We start from the raw sequence: 14,978 nt of genomic DNA, 5'->3' as shown, positions 1-14,978 counted from the left end.
TAATTAATTTTCGTTTGCTCGACAGATGGAGCACTGTCATTTGGCTTTAAATTAGCAAATACCATGCGTTTACACACGGACCGAAATTTGGTATAGGTAGCTAAAATATTTCGGAATCTTGTTTCAAAGAAGGCGCATTTCAGCCTTTTTTAAATCTTTGATATATTTTATTAGTTGAAAATTACAGTATATATTACTTTAAGGTTGAGTGATTATGTTCTGTGAAGTGGCTAATCTACGCCGATAAACTAGAGACGATAGACAACTTGAAAGCAAACATTCACCGCGTTATTGCCGAAAATTGGACTTCCGGATTCTGCAATAATCGAAACAGTCACAACACCCATATACCCAAGAAAATATTAAAACATTATTGACATAAAATCATCTTTTTGATACCTTATAAAAACTACTTAATATTTTACTTAATTCGAAAATAGGACTAAAAATATATATATTATATATACTTACCAGGTGAAAAGAAGTGAGCGTGCGGAACATACGTACCGCATGTCCTTATATCTCACTCACTCTCGTCACTTAACACGCGAGCGAGCGAAAGAGAATGTATCTCACCGTACACGCCTGATAATTACTACTGTCTATTTTCCCAAAGAACATTTTCCGAATTAAAATAGCTATAGGAAGTGAAAACTCGTGACTTAAAATATATAAAAATATATATATATATTATATAAATAAAATAAATATTAATAAGAATTTTTAAATAAATTAAGTTTAAAATATTTTTTATATAACCCAATATTATTTAAAAATTACCATAAAGTTGGATTCATCGGACCAAATGACTTGTCTAATCTTTAGATTTTTAATTTTAGTGTTTTCAAGCCCACTATAACCTTCAAATTTTATTTATTTCTAAAAGAAACGGTTTGTGTCGGTCTTTACAACCTTTAAGTCCCATATCGTTGAGCTTTTTTCCTACCGTTCGCAAATAAATAGATAACCATCCGCTTGCAGAGACTTCAGCAGCCAGCTTTGAAGACGTTTTTTGACGATTTTAAAAGGACTCACGAATCAAGATTCGATCTTCCTGTGTACTTGTTTTTCGTTTTCTTCCAGTTTTTGGTTTTGATTTGTAATACCGCCATTTGTTAAACCGTTTCAAAGCATTTTAAGCACTGTGTCGTAAACAATTAATGTGTTTTCTAATTTTTTATTTATTTTGTCAATAATATGAAATATACAAATAAAATAAAATTATATACGACCTTTTAGCTTAACTTAAATGGCGTTTTTATAGCATTTCTAAATGTTTATTAAATATTTATAATAAATTAATAAATAAAATAAAATGTAGCAAAGTTTTGACAAAATTGTTAAAAAAAAATTTTTGCTTTTATTTTTATTACACAACATTTTTACTCTCTTTACTATTTTTTTTTAAATGTTTTTTTACGAAAATACGATTTTTTCTATTTTTTAAATACTCACCAATTTGAAACAAAACAGTGAATATAGTTGGCTAACATATATCTATGAGATGTTTACAAGGTCTATTTTTTAGAAAAAAAAACATGCTGATATAATAAAAGCAGCGAAAGTTATCGTGTCCTTAATTTTGAGTGAATTCCATATATTATATAAACTTTTAATTTTTAGGCAAAATCTGTTATTATAAGTCATAAGTTAGGTCACAAGAGTGGTGCAACGAGTGCAAATATCTAGACTACATATTATGAAGGTGTCCAATTTAAAGAAATATTTGGTAACCTGAATTGAAAATTATTAATTTAAATATTTAATTGTTTTTGTAGAATATCTTGATGGCACTAAAGAAAACCAATTCAAAATATTAATTTCTCAAAATATTTAAAAAAAAAATTATAATTGGACCCCTCATAATATTCCGTCTAGGTACCTTGCACTTGTTGCACCGCCCTTGTGACCGCCTCCGTGTGTACCTGAAGGTATAAATTGAGAACACTTTTACATAAATTTATATTTTCAATAAACAAAAATCTATGCTATGTTAGGCTATGCTAGGGTACGATAGTAGCATAGCCTAACTCAGCCTAACTCAATTCCTTATAAAAACACATTTTGCCTGAAAATAATAGGTTTATACATGAAATTTACTTAAAATTAAAAACACGATAACTCCCGCTGCTTTTATTATATCAGCATATTTTTTTTTGTAAAAAATAGACCTTATAAACATCTTAAATATATATGTTAGTTAGCTATATCCACCATGTTGTTTTAAAATAGTAGCTATTCAAAAACTAAAAAAAATCGTATCTTTGTTTAAAAGCATTTAAGAGAAAAAAGTAGAGAGAGTAAAAATGTTTTGAATTATAAATAAAAATGTTTTTTTTTTTAATTTTCATCAAATATTTGTTAAGTACTGGTTATTCGGTGATTCCAAATTATAGATCACGAATGAAAAATTCTGCAAGCTAAGAACAGAGGAGATAAGCAACTGACGGATTGTCAAATAATAAAGCCAAGTATCTTGGAAGATTTATCGCAGATGTCGTTTACATGTAGAAAAAGCCTCCACTTGCTCTCAAAAGTAATTCTAAGGTCTTAAGTGAAAGTTTCTCAAGCTAAAACGTTTACAACGAAATATATGAAATAATTTTATGTCAAACGAGACCGAAAAAACGACAATATGTCATTTTCTGAAACTAAATGCTAGACTATGGTCGTAACTATAATACCATACACAATCTATTACTTTGTATATACAAAGAGTCCGCAACAGATTAAATGTATTTAAGCAATTTTAAATCAACTGCTTACAGAAGAGAACTTAAATTTGTAACTGCCGTATTTATATCATTAATAAATAATGTAAAAAAAAGAGAACCCTTGAGAAATCCCCGAAGGGATAAAGTACTCATTCGACAATCAACCATCATAGGTTACAAATTGTCTACAATCTCTCAATTATGTAAATAATAAAAATATTGTGTTATCTCATTTATTATAGACTACTATATAACAACCTTCAATTTAAATAAAGGCACAACATTTCAAAGCACAAACTATCTAAGAGACTAAAGAACTCATAATACTTGTTTTTGATCTTTAGTAAAACGTACTAAAATTAGCACTTGCTACATAGGTTTTTTTTACCTAAATTAAACATAGTATTTTTTTTCTTAAACTGTTACCACTAACGTTTTACAAAATATTAATTTGTAATATAATAATATATTTTTGCTAATAACGATATCGCAAAATTTATAATGTATATAATCTTAAATATATTTAAAATAGTGGTATGTTTGTAAAATAAAGTAAACCGTATTGAAATAAGCATTTTATAATAAATAAAGTAAATATCGAACCTTAGGGTACTACATCGTCTGGTATTGAGTTAAAGTTAAACCAATATTCCGAAACGTTAAATTTTCATCGTGGATATGTACCGTTTATTGACAACTAATATCCACTCATCAAACGTCTTTAATTCGTTCAATATTATTATTACTGTATCCTATAACGCAGCTCCTTGTCAAAGTTGTAGAAGAAAGGTAAAACTGTAATCCTTTCAATGTGGTAAGAATAATAATTGGAAAACCTTTATGGTGTTATCTATGCTAGCACAGCGTTAAGTAATTGACTTTCATTGTAACTTATTAATTTTCTCTGCAAGGATCGTTAAAAGTTTTTGTGATAAAACTACTTGACTGAAAATGGCCTTGTAGTTTTTATTTTATGTATTGAAATTAATATGTATGCAGTACTCAAGTGTTTTTTTATGATTTTAGTACTGTACTATAATATTTAACATTAATTAATATTAAAAAGTATTGTACTTTTAAATTTCTTATTATTGAAAAATTTTAATTATTTTGATTTTAAGGTAGGTATTTGTAGGTATAATATTTTCAATAATAAATAGACTTACGCATAAATTTTTCTGATTAGTAAATTCAATGTCATGCTTCAAAAAAACGTAGTTTTGAATACAAAATAATAGCAAGAGAAATATGAAAAAAAATAAGTAACTAAATTATGGAAAAACGCATACTTTTAAAGTGTTATACACAAATCCAATTTTAAACTAAGCGCAAAACCAAATAATTATTTTTAAAAATTATCCACTTAGATTTCTAATCATATTACCGAGCACAGTGACTGTGCTTACATTTTTTTACTTTGTGTAGCAAGAGGACAATGATCATGTAGTGTTTTGAAAAGAATTAAAAACTCAATACGATGAGTAATGAAATTAGAGTGACTAAATGGACTGGCAACATTCAAAAATAATTACCAAATTTCGCGTAATTAAACTGTTCTAAAAATTTAACCGAATTTTTTAATGGAAGAGCACGATAACCTCCTGTGAAATATTAAAATGTTTTAATCGAAAAAATATTAAATAATAGTGTTTTTATTGATTCTCCCACATTTTTTATTTTATAGGATCTTTAAAATATTAGATACCCTGGGCCTCGCATTATTCCTGATGTTAAGTACATATAGCGCATTGTTACTTGGTTAAAGGGTGAGGCTGAAACCAACTGAAGTTAAAACATATTGAGTCATGCTATATTGTACCTGGCTGATGGATTTTTTTATATTGTAACATTTGTGCCATTTTAGTTTACGTTTCGATATTTTTTCGATCTAAATTGATTTCAATAAAAGATATGTTTTAAATTTGGATTGAGTTGATTTGATTAAAATCACGTTTTATATCCATTAAAGTGTTATTTATCACCGTTGAGCGTCCGGGTATTCTGAACGTGTAATTTAAAATTTGTAAACAGATCAACTCAATTTCAATGAAAAAAAAAATAATTCCAATAGTTTGGTATTAAACGTATTGATCCCAGAAATTCGTAGGTATTAAATAGTGTGCATAGTCCCGTATATGCTTTTTCCACTTATTTATATTTTAATAAATCTAAAATATATAATTATGAAAAGCCTACAAGCATTTTTAGAATATCCTGTATTAATGTTAGTTTTAATAAGTATTTTTAATTGATAATGCAAATTATGTTTTAGTCCTAAGATGCAATTTGCTGAACTAGGCTTAAAATTAACCCCAAAAATACGCAATAAATTTGGCAGCAGTCCAATATAACATATCGCCCCTGTAGGCGAGTCGTTTCGCCTGTTGGAAAACATAAAAGCACATTAGTATATCGTGCCATTAGTACAGGGCCACATTCGTGAGTCTGCGAGTGTTTCTCGTCGGTAATCCGTTAAATGTTTTGGCTCCGCAGCCGGCACGTGTTCAACGTCGTTGCTTAAGTATGGACGGCGCGTTGTTGCGAAAGAATGAATAACCCGCATGTTGGGAATCGCAGATGCGAGGGACGCGAGGAAGCCCTAGGCTGAATGAAAAATTCCATCACTTTAAAACGACCCTGCGAGAAGAATACAATTTACGCACTAGTTTTCGCATTCCACCGCCAAAACCTGTGATAAAAATTCAAATATGAACCTAGGTTCTAGGTAACATGTGCATAGTATGTATTTATACCCCTACAAATAATCACACGTAAGAGAGAAACTCTAGCTTATAAGTTCGACTGATACCTTTTTCAACTATACTAGCATGAGCTTTAATCTCAATTATTGGCTGATATTTTATTTAATAAATATTTTATTTTAATAGTTGATTTACTAAATTTAGCTATTTTTTATATACTAAACCAATATAATTAAAAAAATTATAAAAAACACTAGCTGTCGGTACCTCACTATCGTGAGGTACCGAAGCTAGCGAGTGTGCGTATACCGGACCCTCAACTTTTTGGGTTTTAAATATAATTTTTGCTTCGTTCTGATTATTTTAAATATTTTTAAAAATTTAATGTTTTAAATTAGACATTTTTATGATTTTCAATGATAGACAAAATGATTCAATCTATAAAAAACTACTTAACATTTTCAATTCATTTGAAAATAGGTTTACAACTTGACTAAATATTTTCAGAAGAAAACATTTTATATTATTTATTATAAAAAACATAATATAAACATAACCGAATAAAAAAAAATATTATTATTATGATTTATACTTGTGATTTTCAATCGAATAAAAAAACACCTTCATGCATTAAGAAATAAATTATAATAATAAGTATTTTTTTATATTTTATATTTTCTGTTTATGTTATCTATTAAATTTGTGCTTAGTTAAAATTTCTTGACGTAAGAACTAGCTATAAAGCTAAATAAATAATTAAAATAAAATAAATACATAATTAATCAGAAATGGTTCTTTTTAAAATTAACAAATTATGTTATAATTTTATTCTAAAGATAATGATTAAAATTCTCCGAATTTTACATTAAATATTTTATTATTGTATTATATTAATTTATTGAATTTACAATCTCTTCTATGCTCACAATGTAGAATGTTTTCATTTTTTCTGTTATCATGTGATGATATCAGAAAAAAATATTACAACCATCTCTATATTTATTATTTCGTTTCTTTAAATAAGGTCAAATAATTATTTTATTGTTTTACACATCTTAATCAGAACATTTCTTATTTCATCTAGCAACTTTTCATACCATTTTATAGCTATTCATAATTCTTTGACGGTCATACTTCTACATTGTTGCTATATTTTATATTTTTCACTTACAACTTTATGTTCTACTCGTTTCGCTTTTATTATTTGAAATATTTCATAGAATTCCTCTCTTCTCTTTAAACCATTTAATAAACCACAATTTTTGGTTAAATCAATATTATGTTTTAAAATTATATTGACTTTTTATTTACATTAAGACTACTACAACTTTTTATTTTAATGATTATAAAATGCAGAGGGTGATAAACTTATTTTGGGAAGGGACAGATAGCATATATTTTAGGCTCAGCTGGTAAGAAGCAAAATTGAAGCGAAACTTATCAATATTTAATAAACAAATTCTCTACAAAATGTTTTCTAATATACACAATTTTAGCATATGTTTGCATACAAATGTTAAAATACGTGAATTTAGTAATAAGCTTTGCTTAAAAAAATAATTAATATTATATCAAACAGCTGTTTTAAGTTCATCGCTTTTTATCGTCAAATTTTATTGAAATTTTAATCTGTTAATGCTGACCTGAAATTGTCATATTAATATATTTCATTATACGTCACGTGGAAAACACACACATTTTGACTCAATCAACGCCAGTTGTCGTTAAAATTAATAAGTTTTAAGTTTCCTATATAAGCACTGTATTTTCTTGTAGCTTAAAGTAAATTTCGATAATAAATTTCATGATATCTACAGCAACGATTTTGTTGCAGATATCATGAAACAAGAGCTAAAGCTTCAGTGACAACCCTCAAAACTTATTCATTACTCCTTCACCGGTAAAAACTAACATCAATATTGTACTTTCCGAATTCCTTCATAAAAATAAAATTACTTTACATATAATAGCATATTTTAAATATTAACTATTTTTATTTACAAATAGCGTTATTTATTATTTATATTATTTTAATAATTTATTTAGCTTAATAGCTAATCTTTACATCTAACAAATTTGGTAAACATATATAAAAATATATAAAAAATACATAACAGAAAGAAAAAATAAAAATATACAATAATAAAGACTTAATATTATAATTTATTTCTATATGTACAAAGGTGTTTTTTTATTCCATTTATGAAACCCGTTATATTTTTGCTGTTTCGGATTTCTCTTGGAAGACTATTATATAAATCAAAACCTCCGTACATAATTCCCCTAGACGTACTCGTTTTCTTATACTTAATTATCTTTAAATTTTCTCTATTTCTAGTATTATATTTATGTACATCTTTATTTCTTATTAAATGCTTATTAAAATATTCTGGTAACATATTATTTTCTAACTTATATATAAATACTAAAACATTCATACTCAATATTTCTTGAACATTCAACCATTCTAATCTATCAATCATACTTTTACAATTAGTTAATCTATTTTTATTTAAGATTACTCTCATTGCCCTATTTTGTTATTTTTGCAACATTTGTTTGTCTAATTTATTTAACATATTTAATAGTGTTGCACAATAATTAAAATGGGGTAATATTATACTATTGTAAATTATTTTTTTTGTATTTATACTTAATATATTTCTTAATCTAGATAATAAACCTATTTTTCTACTAATTTTTTTTAATATGTAATTACAATGTTCTTTAAAATTTAATTTAGTATCAACAATTACTCCTAAATATATTATAATATCCACTATTTCTATACTAGAGTTATTTATTACTATTTTGGTACTATTATTTAACACATTTTTATAATTAATAAACATACATTTAGTTTTATTCTCATTTAATTTAAGTACATTATTCTTTAACCATATTTCTAATATACTTAATTCATTATTTAAATTATATACAATTTCTTTAATGTTATCACCTATGCAATACATTAATGTGTCATCCGCAAATAGATGAATTTTACATTTTTTCACGTCATTAATATACAAAACAAATAACAATGGTCCCAATTTAGACCCTTGTGGTACTCCATAAGACACTAATTTCTCTTCAGAATATACATTATTTATTTTAACTTTTTGTTTTCTTTTATATAAGTAATTATTAAACCATCTTAAAACTATATCGCTTATACCTAGACTCTCCAATTTCTTTAATATTATTTTTCTGTCTATTGTTTTGAAGGCTCTCTTGAAATCCAAGAAAACTGCTTCAATGATTTTGTTTGTATCCTTAGCCAACAGCCAATCATTTATCACTACTTGTAATGCAGTTTCAGTGGAATGCTTTTCTCTGAATCCCGATTGTTGTTCACATATTATGTTTTGAGAAGTAATAACTTCCTTTATTACTTCTCAAAATTATTGATACCATAACTATCAAAATTTTTGACAAAAACATATAAGTACATAACAATACTATTTTGTAATACCATTTTATTTAATTTAACCACAAATCTACACAAAAGCACATGCATGAAACGTAAACAAAATTTTAATGAAATGTCACGTAAATTCGTGTAGTGTATAAAATAAACATTGTTTGGAGAGCAGGAATACTGCAAAAAAGGTTCATATTTGCGTAACTTAAATAATATCAGGGGTGGCTGCGTTTTCACTTTTTAATTAATACCCTTAATAAAACAGGAAGGGTCTCTTCGTCTGGATTTAAAATTTCTGTTTTGCGCAATATGAAAAAATAAATGTATATACGTATATACATATTCAAAATATTATTAAGGCAGTATCGATTTTTTACTGTAATATTTCGGTTGGATCAATCGATACGCGAGACACTTGATAACGCTTCAATAATATGCAAAAAAATTATGTACATAGTCATCCACTAATAGAGTACCAATTCACATTAAAAATGTCATTTTAGGACACATTTTAGGGCACAAAACCACTTAAATTTAATTATAAAATGGGAACGATTTGTTTTCTCGCACGTCTCTTTAGTCTAGTTGCTATATATTAAAACCAACTTTTTTTCATTCTTATGCAGGGTACATTTACATAATTCTGTTAGTGATAATAATAAGTTTTTTATTATTTTTATTTTGATTTTATAAATATTATTGAATAAATATATACAAACTCTTATTATAATATACGTATCAAAAAATTTTACCAAATTCTTTAATTCATGTCGATTTTTATCTTGCGACAACAAGATGTATGTACATTACACACTTAAAAGTCACTAGCCATTTAATATCGTGTCTTTAAGAACTGTTAAAATGCAAATTTGAACCCTTTAATTGTGACCCTGTTTGTTTGAGAACGGTGCATTTTTCTCTTTGCTCCTTTCTCTTTGTTGTTTGCTTTTCGCTCCGTGAACGTTTAATACCGTCTACAAAAATTTTCTTCGCCGGAGCGCTTCAATGGATACGATTTGGTTTCTTAGCTATATGTATATATGTGTTCTTTTCTCGCGGAAAATAAATTCCGTTCGTGCGAGAGAATGCAGTGTGCATGATTTGTCTTAGAACTAAAGTAAAACAAATGTAAACGGAAATGTTTCTGGAGCAAGCTTAAGCCTTGCCGTAATCGGAACAAGATAAAATCAACCTGGCAAACTTTAATTTGTCACGCCCGTTCTACTTTAACGACTAATATGTATAAAGTAAAAGCACTTTATATTGGTAAATATTTAAAAAGTCAAGTAATATTTTTTCATTAATGATTCTATAAAATTAAGCAAGCAGTAGATTGACTTCAAAACAGATTAAATAAAAAATGTTTCGATTAATGTTTAGTCAAAAGCATCGCATTAATGTTTTCTGCAAGAAAGAAAAAATCTTTCGTTGTCAATAAATTATCAAAAATTAGAATTTAAAGACTAGAAAAATACAGCAATGTACCTAGGTCTCACTTTAGATCAAAACATTTCGTGTAAATCTCATAATAATAAACTAATACGAAAAATGAAGACAACCCGATATAAAAACTGTCGCAAAAGTTAAATATTAAAAACAAGTTACTTATCTATAAATATTTTTTAAGACCATTCAATTTCGTACGCTTCTCCGATTAACATAATTAATACTCGTAATTATATAATAAAACTTAAGTCCTAATAACATATTTTGTTAAGAATCGCTCCAAATGCTACATTGTTTGTCCGTAAGTCGATGTTTCAGCCTAATTTAAAAATAGATACCCTTACTTTAACACCGAGAGAACTCAAATAAACACGTTAATAGAGGAACAATAATGAATAAAAGTATTTTTTTTTATATTAATAATTAAAAATTGACTACTAGTTTATATTTATATAAAAATCAATATAAAAAATATACTATATTGAAATACAAACATCCACCAAAACAAAATAAACATGTAAGACCATGGTAAAGGAACGGCGAAACATATTTACCTTTGTTATTTTTGATACTTACTAATAATTTGTAATTTTGCACCGTGAAGGAATACCTAAAATATTAATATTTTATTCAAGATATGTATTAAGATATTTACATAATAAGATGGCATTAAGCTCGGTGTACACAGTGAAAAAAATATCAAATAATAATTTATAAAATTCCTTAAAAACTGAACATCGTCATTGTTGCTAATATTTGCTTTTAATTATTATTTGATTTAACAAATCATAAATATATTACTATTTTGCTCTATGATTTGTGCTCTATATAATAATAGGTTCTTAAAGTAGAACAAATTATTTTTTCAAATAAAAATTGAACTGAATACAATAGAGTATCCAATATATTAAAATGAAGTTGCAGTTTTCTGAAATTTAAAATCTACTTTTAAAGTCATGTGATAAAATAGCAATTAAAGCTGCATATTTTTTGATTTTTGGTTCAGAGAGTAATTCAAAGTAAATTGAGTTACGATTATTATTTATAAGCACAATTTTAAATGCAGTTGCAATGTTTCCATCGCATTCAGAAACTAGAAATAAATGATTATTTAATGTATTTTGGTAATGGTTTTATTTGTGTAATGGAAATTATTAATCCTTTTGCATTGTCGTCCATTAGTTTCGCTAACATAAATGTCGCAAATGTGTTATTAAAAGAGTAATCGAAAAAGTTCATTGGCATCCATAACATTATTCCGACCACGTGAAAGAATATTTTTCAAACATGCAGCCTCTCTCGCTAAAAATCGCAAACAAACACACTTTGAATTTTAACAACACGTATAAAAATAGAAACTCGATGTAATGGTGTTTTACAGGTAAAACAATAAATTATTAATAACGACGTGCAATAAAAATAGCGTAGTTCTTCTGCGGAGCACAGTAACGTCGAAAATTTCAATTTCGCTCTACTGTACACATTATATACACGCGTACACTTCAAATGCACGTCGCAAAAAGCCATCAAAAAAGAGAGAGAGAGAGAGAGAGAATAGGAAATAGAGTGTAGTTGTGACGGTTTTAACGTCGTTGAGTCGGGAAATCAGGGTGGTTGTGGCTTCAGTTTCACCCTATCAACGTTTATGGAAATTTTCCAGCAGTCGATAGCGTAATTTTCCTCTCAGTAAAACATTATTGTGCTATTTTATCAACAGCTAAGGCGTTTTCCTTAAGGCTTTTCTTGGTTTATACTATAAATTTAAACAGTGTATAGGAAATGTGAAAATTAAATCATAGCGTCGACGTGCAACAACTCAGCTATACCTACATAGGATAAAGTACAATTTTTGATACATTTTAAAATCTATTGCTACTTTATTTATCACTTATTACTAAAATATAATTTTATTAAACTTTAATTAGTTAATCAAAAATGATATTAGTTCTTCGGTAGTCAGCTCATGTTTTTTCACCAACTCTTGAATATCGTCCTCGTTCATCTCCATTCGGCTTATGTTCTTTCCCAATGACGCTATTTCATCAACAATTCTGCCACATGATTCGCATAATAGCTCCATCTCATGCTTTATCGATGACCTTGAGGAGCTCACGATTTTAAAATAATTTTTCCAAGTCTTTGAGGATAAAATTTGTTTCTTTGGTAGCTCTGAAGCATCGTTGAAATATTGACTTGGTGTAAAGCTTTCTGAAATTCGAAACGACTGCTGATCTATGCGCTGAAATAGTAGAGTAGTGTTGCGAGGAAGAAAATTTATCTTAATGCACTCTAATTCCATTTTCCAATGTCTTCACTGCAAGAAGAATCATCGATTATCGAGATGAATCATTTTTGAACTGCTCGTATTGCAAGACTTTGCTCGATTAGCAAGTCATAATTGCTTTAAAATTTTTGCCCGTATTGAAAAACACTCGTTTATTAAGGTTTTACTGTACTGTACGTATGTTAGAAAGATACAATTCAGTAAGCATTTTTATATCATTTTTTTACAATATGTCGACGACACAGTATTTTGGACAAAATCGAAGACGACTCCGTAGTATTTTAATGAAATTAAATACAAAAATAATGTTTGTTTTAAGAGGAGATTCAGTTTTAAATGCACAGTTACATATACGTAGATTCTGACAATTAATATACCTCGGAAGAACAGCCAATAGTCATCAATAGAACCAATTTATCAAGTTTAGAATTGTGTTATGCAACAGAGATTTTAGACGCTATTGAAAGTGCTTAATAGTATACGGCTGTGAAACTTGGACTACAAGTAATAGATAACAAGAACAATCAAAGAGTTCAAATTGACGTACTTTGGATGTAGCATATGACAGTCCAGGTTCTCCTTTAACTTTTCGTGGTTTGCAGTTACTTTTTTTATAATTATATTATTCAATCACTGTTTATAATTAGGTGTTTATTGTCGTTGATCGTATTAGCTTCTGACGCTGCTTTTAATGTTAAAAATCAATCCTGATTCACAAAAAAAAAATATTAATAACTACAACACGTTTTAGTTCAAAATGTATATCAATTAAATATAACAGCAGTTCCTAAACGCAAACTATTCGATCTTGAAAATTTAGGTTGTAGCTTCCTTCGTTTTGTATCCTGTTACGTTTTAAATAAATGATGAATACGAGTCGGAGAAGGGTTGGCACCCATTGTTATGGTTTCTATATAGCCAAACCTCTCCAACAGTGGATAATATCTCAAGTGCTTACTTATTATTTTAATTTTCAAAAGATCAGTTCCGAGAATATTCTAAAATATAATAAGGTATTACTTATATTAATTTAATTTTATATTCAAATATAATATTTGTTTAAATTTGTTGCGTTATTTAAGTTAATGAGTATTAATTATATTTTTTTTATTATATTATGCTAATAATAATATAATAATAAATCCTTTAGGGCGTTTATTAGATAATTACAGGATAGCTCATGTAGCTAATAATAAATTAATTATTTAAACTAAATTTTTCAAGTATATGATTGTCACTTAGCTTAATAAATTAGTTAAGTTTAAGGTTTTCTTGTTAGATTTTCCACGCTTAACAGATGAACGGCTTAATGTTGTAAGGCAGATATCTGGATGACTTCTGATATAGTCTTTATCGCAAGATCTCTTCATGCATCAGCGCTTTATGTGTGTATACCAGTGGTCGGCAATCGTGGCTCGCGAGCCACATGTAGCTCTTTGGACACTTGAGTATAGCACTGCCACGTGTGGACGTCAAATATGGAGAGACACTTTACAAAAAAACACGAGTCATTCAGCACAAAATAATCTGTTGGTGGTGTAAGGAAAAAAGCAATTGAGGAATTTCAAAAGAGTCAGGAAAAATCAATTTCTGTAATTAATTACTGAATGTAATCTTGTAACGATGTTAATATTTCAAGTTTTGTTGTTAATCAAGAGATTGCTAAGAGAGGAAAACCATTCACTGACGGCGAATACTTAAAAAATTGTTTTATAAATGCATCCGAAGAGCTATTTCGGGATTTTAAGAACAAAGCAGATATTTTAAAAAAATAATAAAGAGTCGTCGTTGTCTGCAAAAACAGTAAAAGATAGAACAGTCAAAACGGATATACCCAACTTGCAAGTCGAAGATCTTAAATTTGTTTCAGATTTATCAATAGCAGTTAACGAGTCTTGTGACAATAATCTTATGTCCTAAAGAACAACTTTTTGGATTATTGCCACTCAAGGGTCAAACATGTAAATAGAATATTGCAAATTCTGTAATTAAATGCATGGAAAAACATCATATTTCACTCGATAAAATTGTGTCAATTTCAACAGACTTATTAAAAAAAATTGTTTTATCAAAGTTCAGATTCGTTGTTTCAACTTTGTTGTTGTACTCAAAGATTTGTGAAATTTATTAGTATATCATTGTCCCTACTATTATTTTTATTGTATATTGCTTGCATACACTTATTCTAAATTAAAAATTTAAAACTCACCCATGTCTAAAGGCTCCAAAGCACCATGGATCTCTGTGATGATGATCGAAGACAAGATCAAAACCAGCATTACGCCCCTCATTTTCTGCAAAACAAACAAATATTAACGTTTATAAAACATGTTTGCATAATCTAAAAGCAATTTACACTTTCTCTGAGATAATTATTTGCAACCATTTTCACATTAGTAGTCATTTATTTG

General features: G+C 27.7%; 1 protein-coding gene across 1 annotated transcript in view; it reads right to left on the bottom strand.

Annotated features, from left to right (window-relative positions):
* Ddr (discoidin domain-containing receptor 2) overlaps window positions 1–14,978 on the bottom strand; it is a 187,782-nt gene that overhangs the window by 159,469 nt on the left and 13,335 nt on the right. Inside the window, exon 3 of the mRNA XM_088188380.1 lies at window positions 14,777–14,861. Within this exon, the coding sequence (XP_088044506.1) occupies window positions 14,777–14,861 (85 nt within the window). The remainder of the gene's footprint in view (window positions 1–14,776; window positions 14,862–14,978) is intronic.

This window comes from Plectrocnemia conspersa, unplaced genomic scaffold (assembly GCF_051122295.1).
Source record: "Plectrocnemia conspersa isolate PC_06_02 unplaced genomic scaffold, ASM5112229v1 ptg000006l, whole genome shotgun sequence".
NCBI lineage: Eukaryota > Metazoa > Arthropoda > Insecta > Trichoptera > Polycentropodidae > Plectrocnemia > Plectrocnemia conspersa.
The sequence above is the reverse complement of the archived record's forward strand: the minus strand, read 5'-3'. Positions and strand labels throughout refer to the sequence as shown.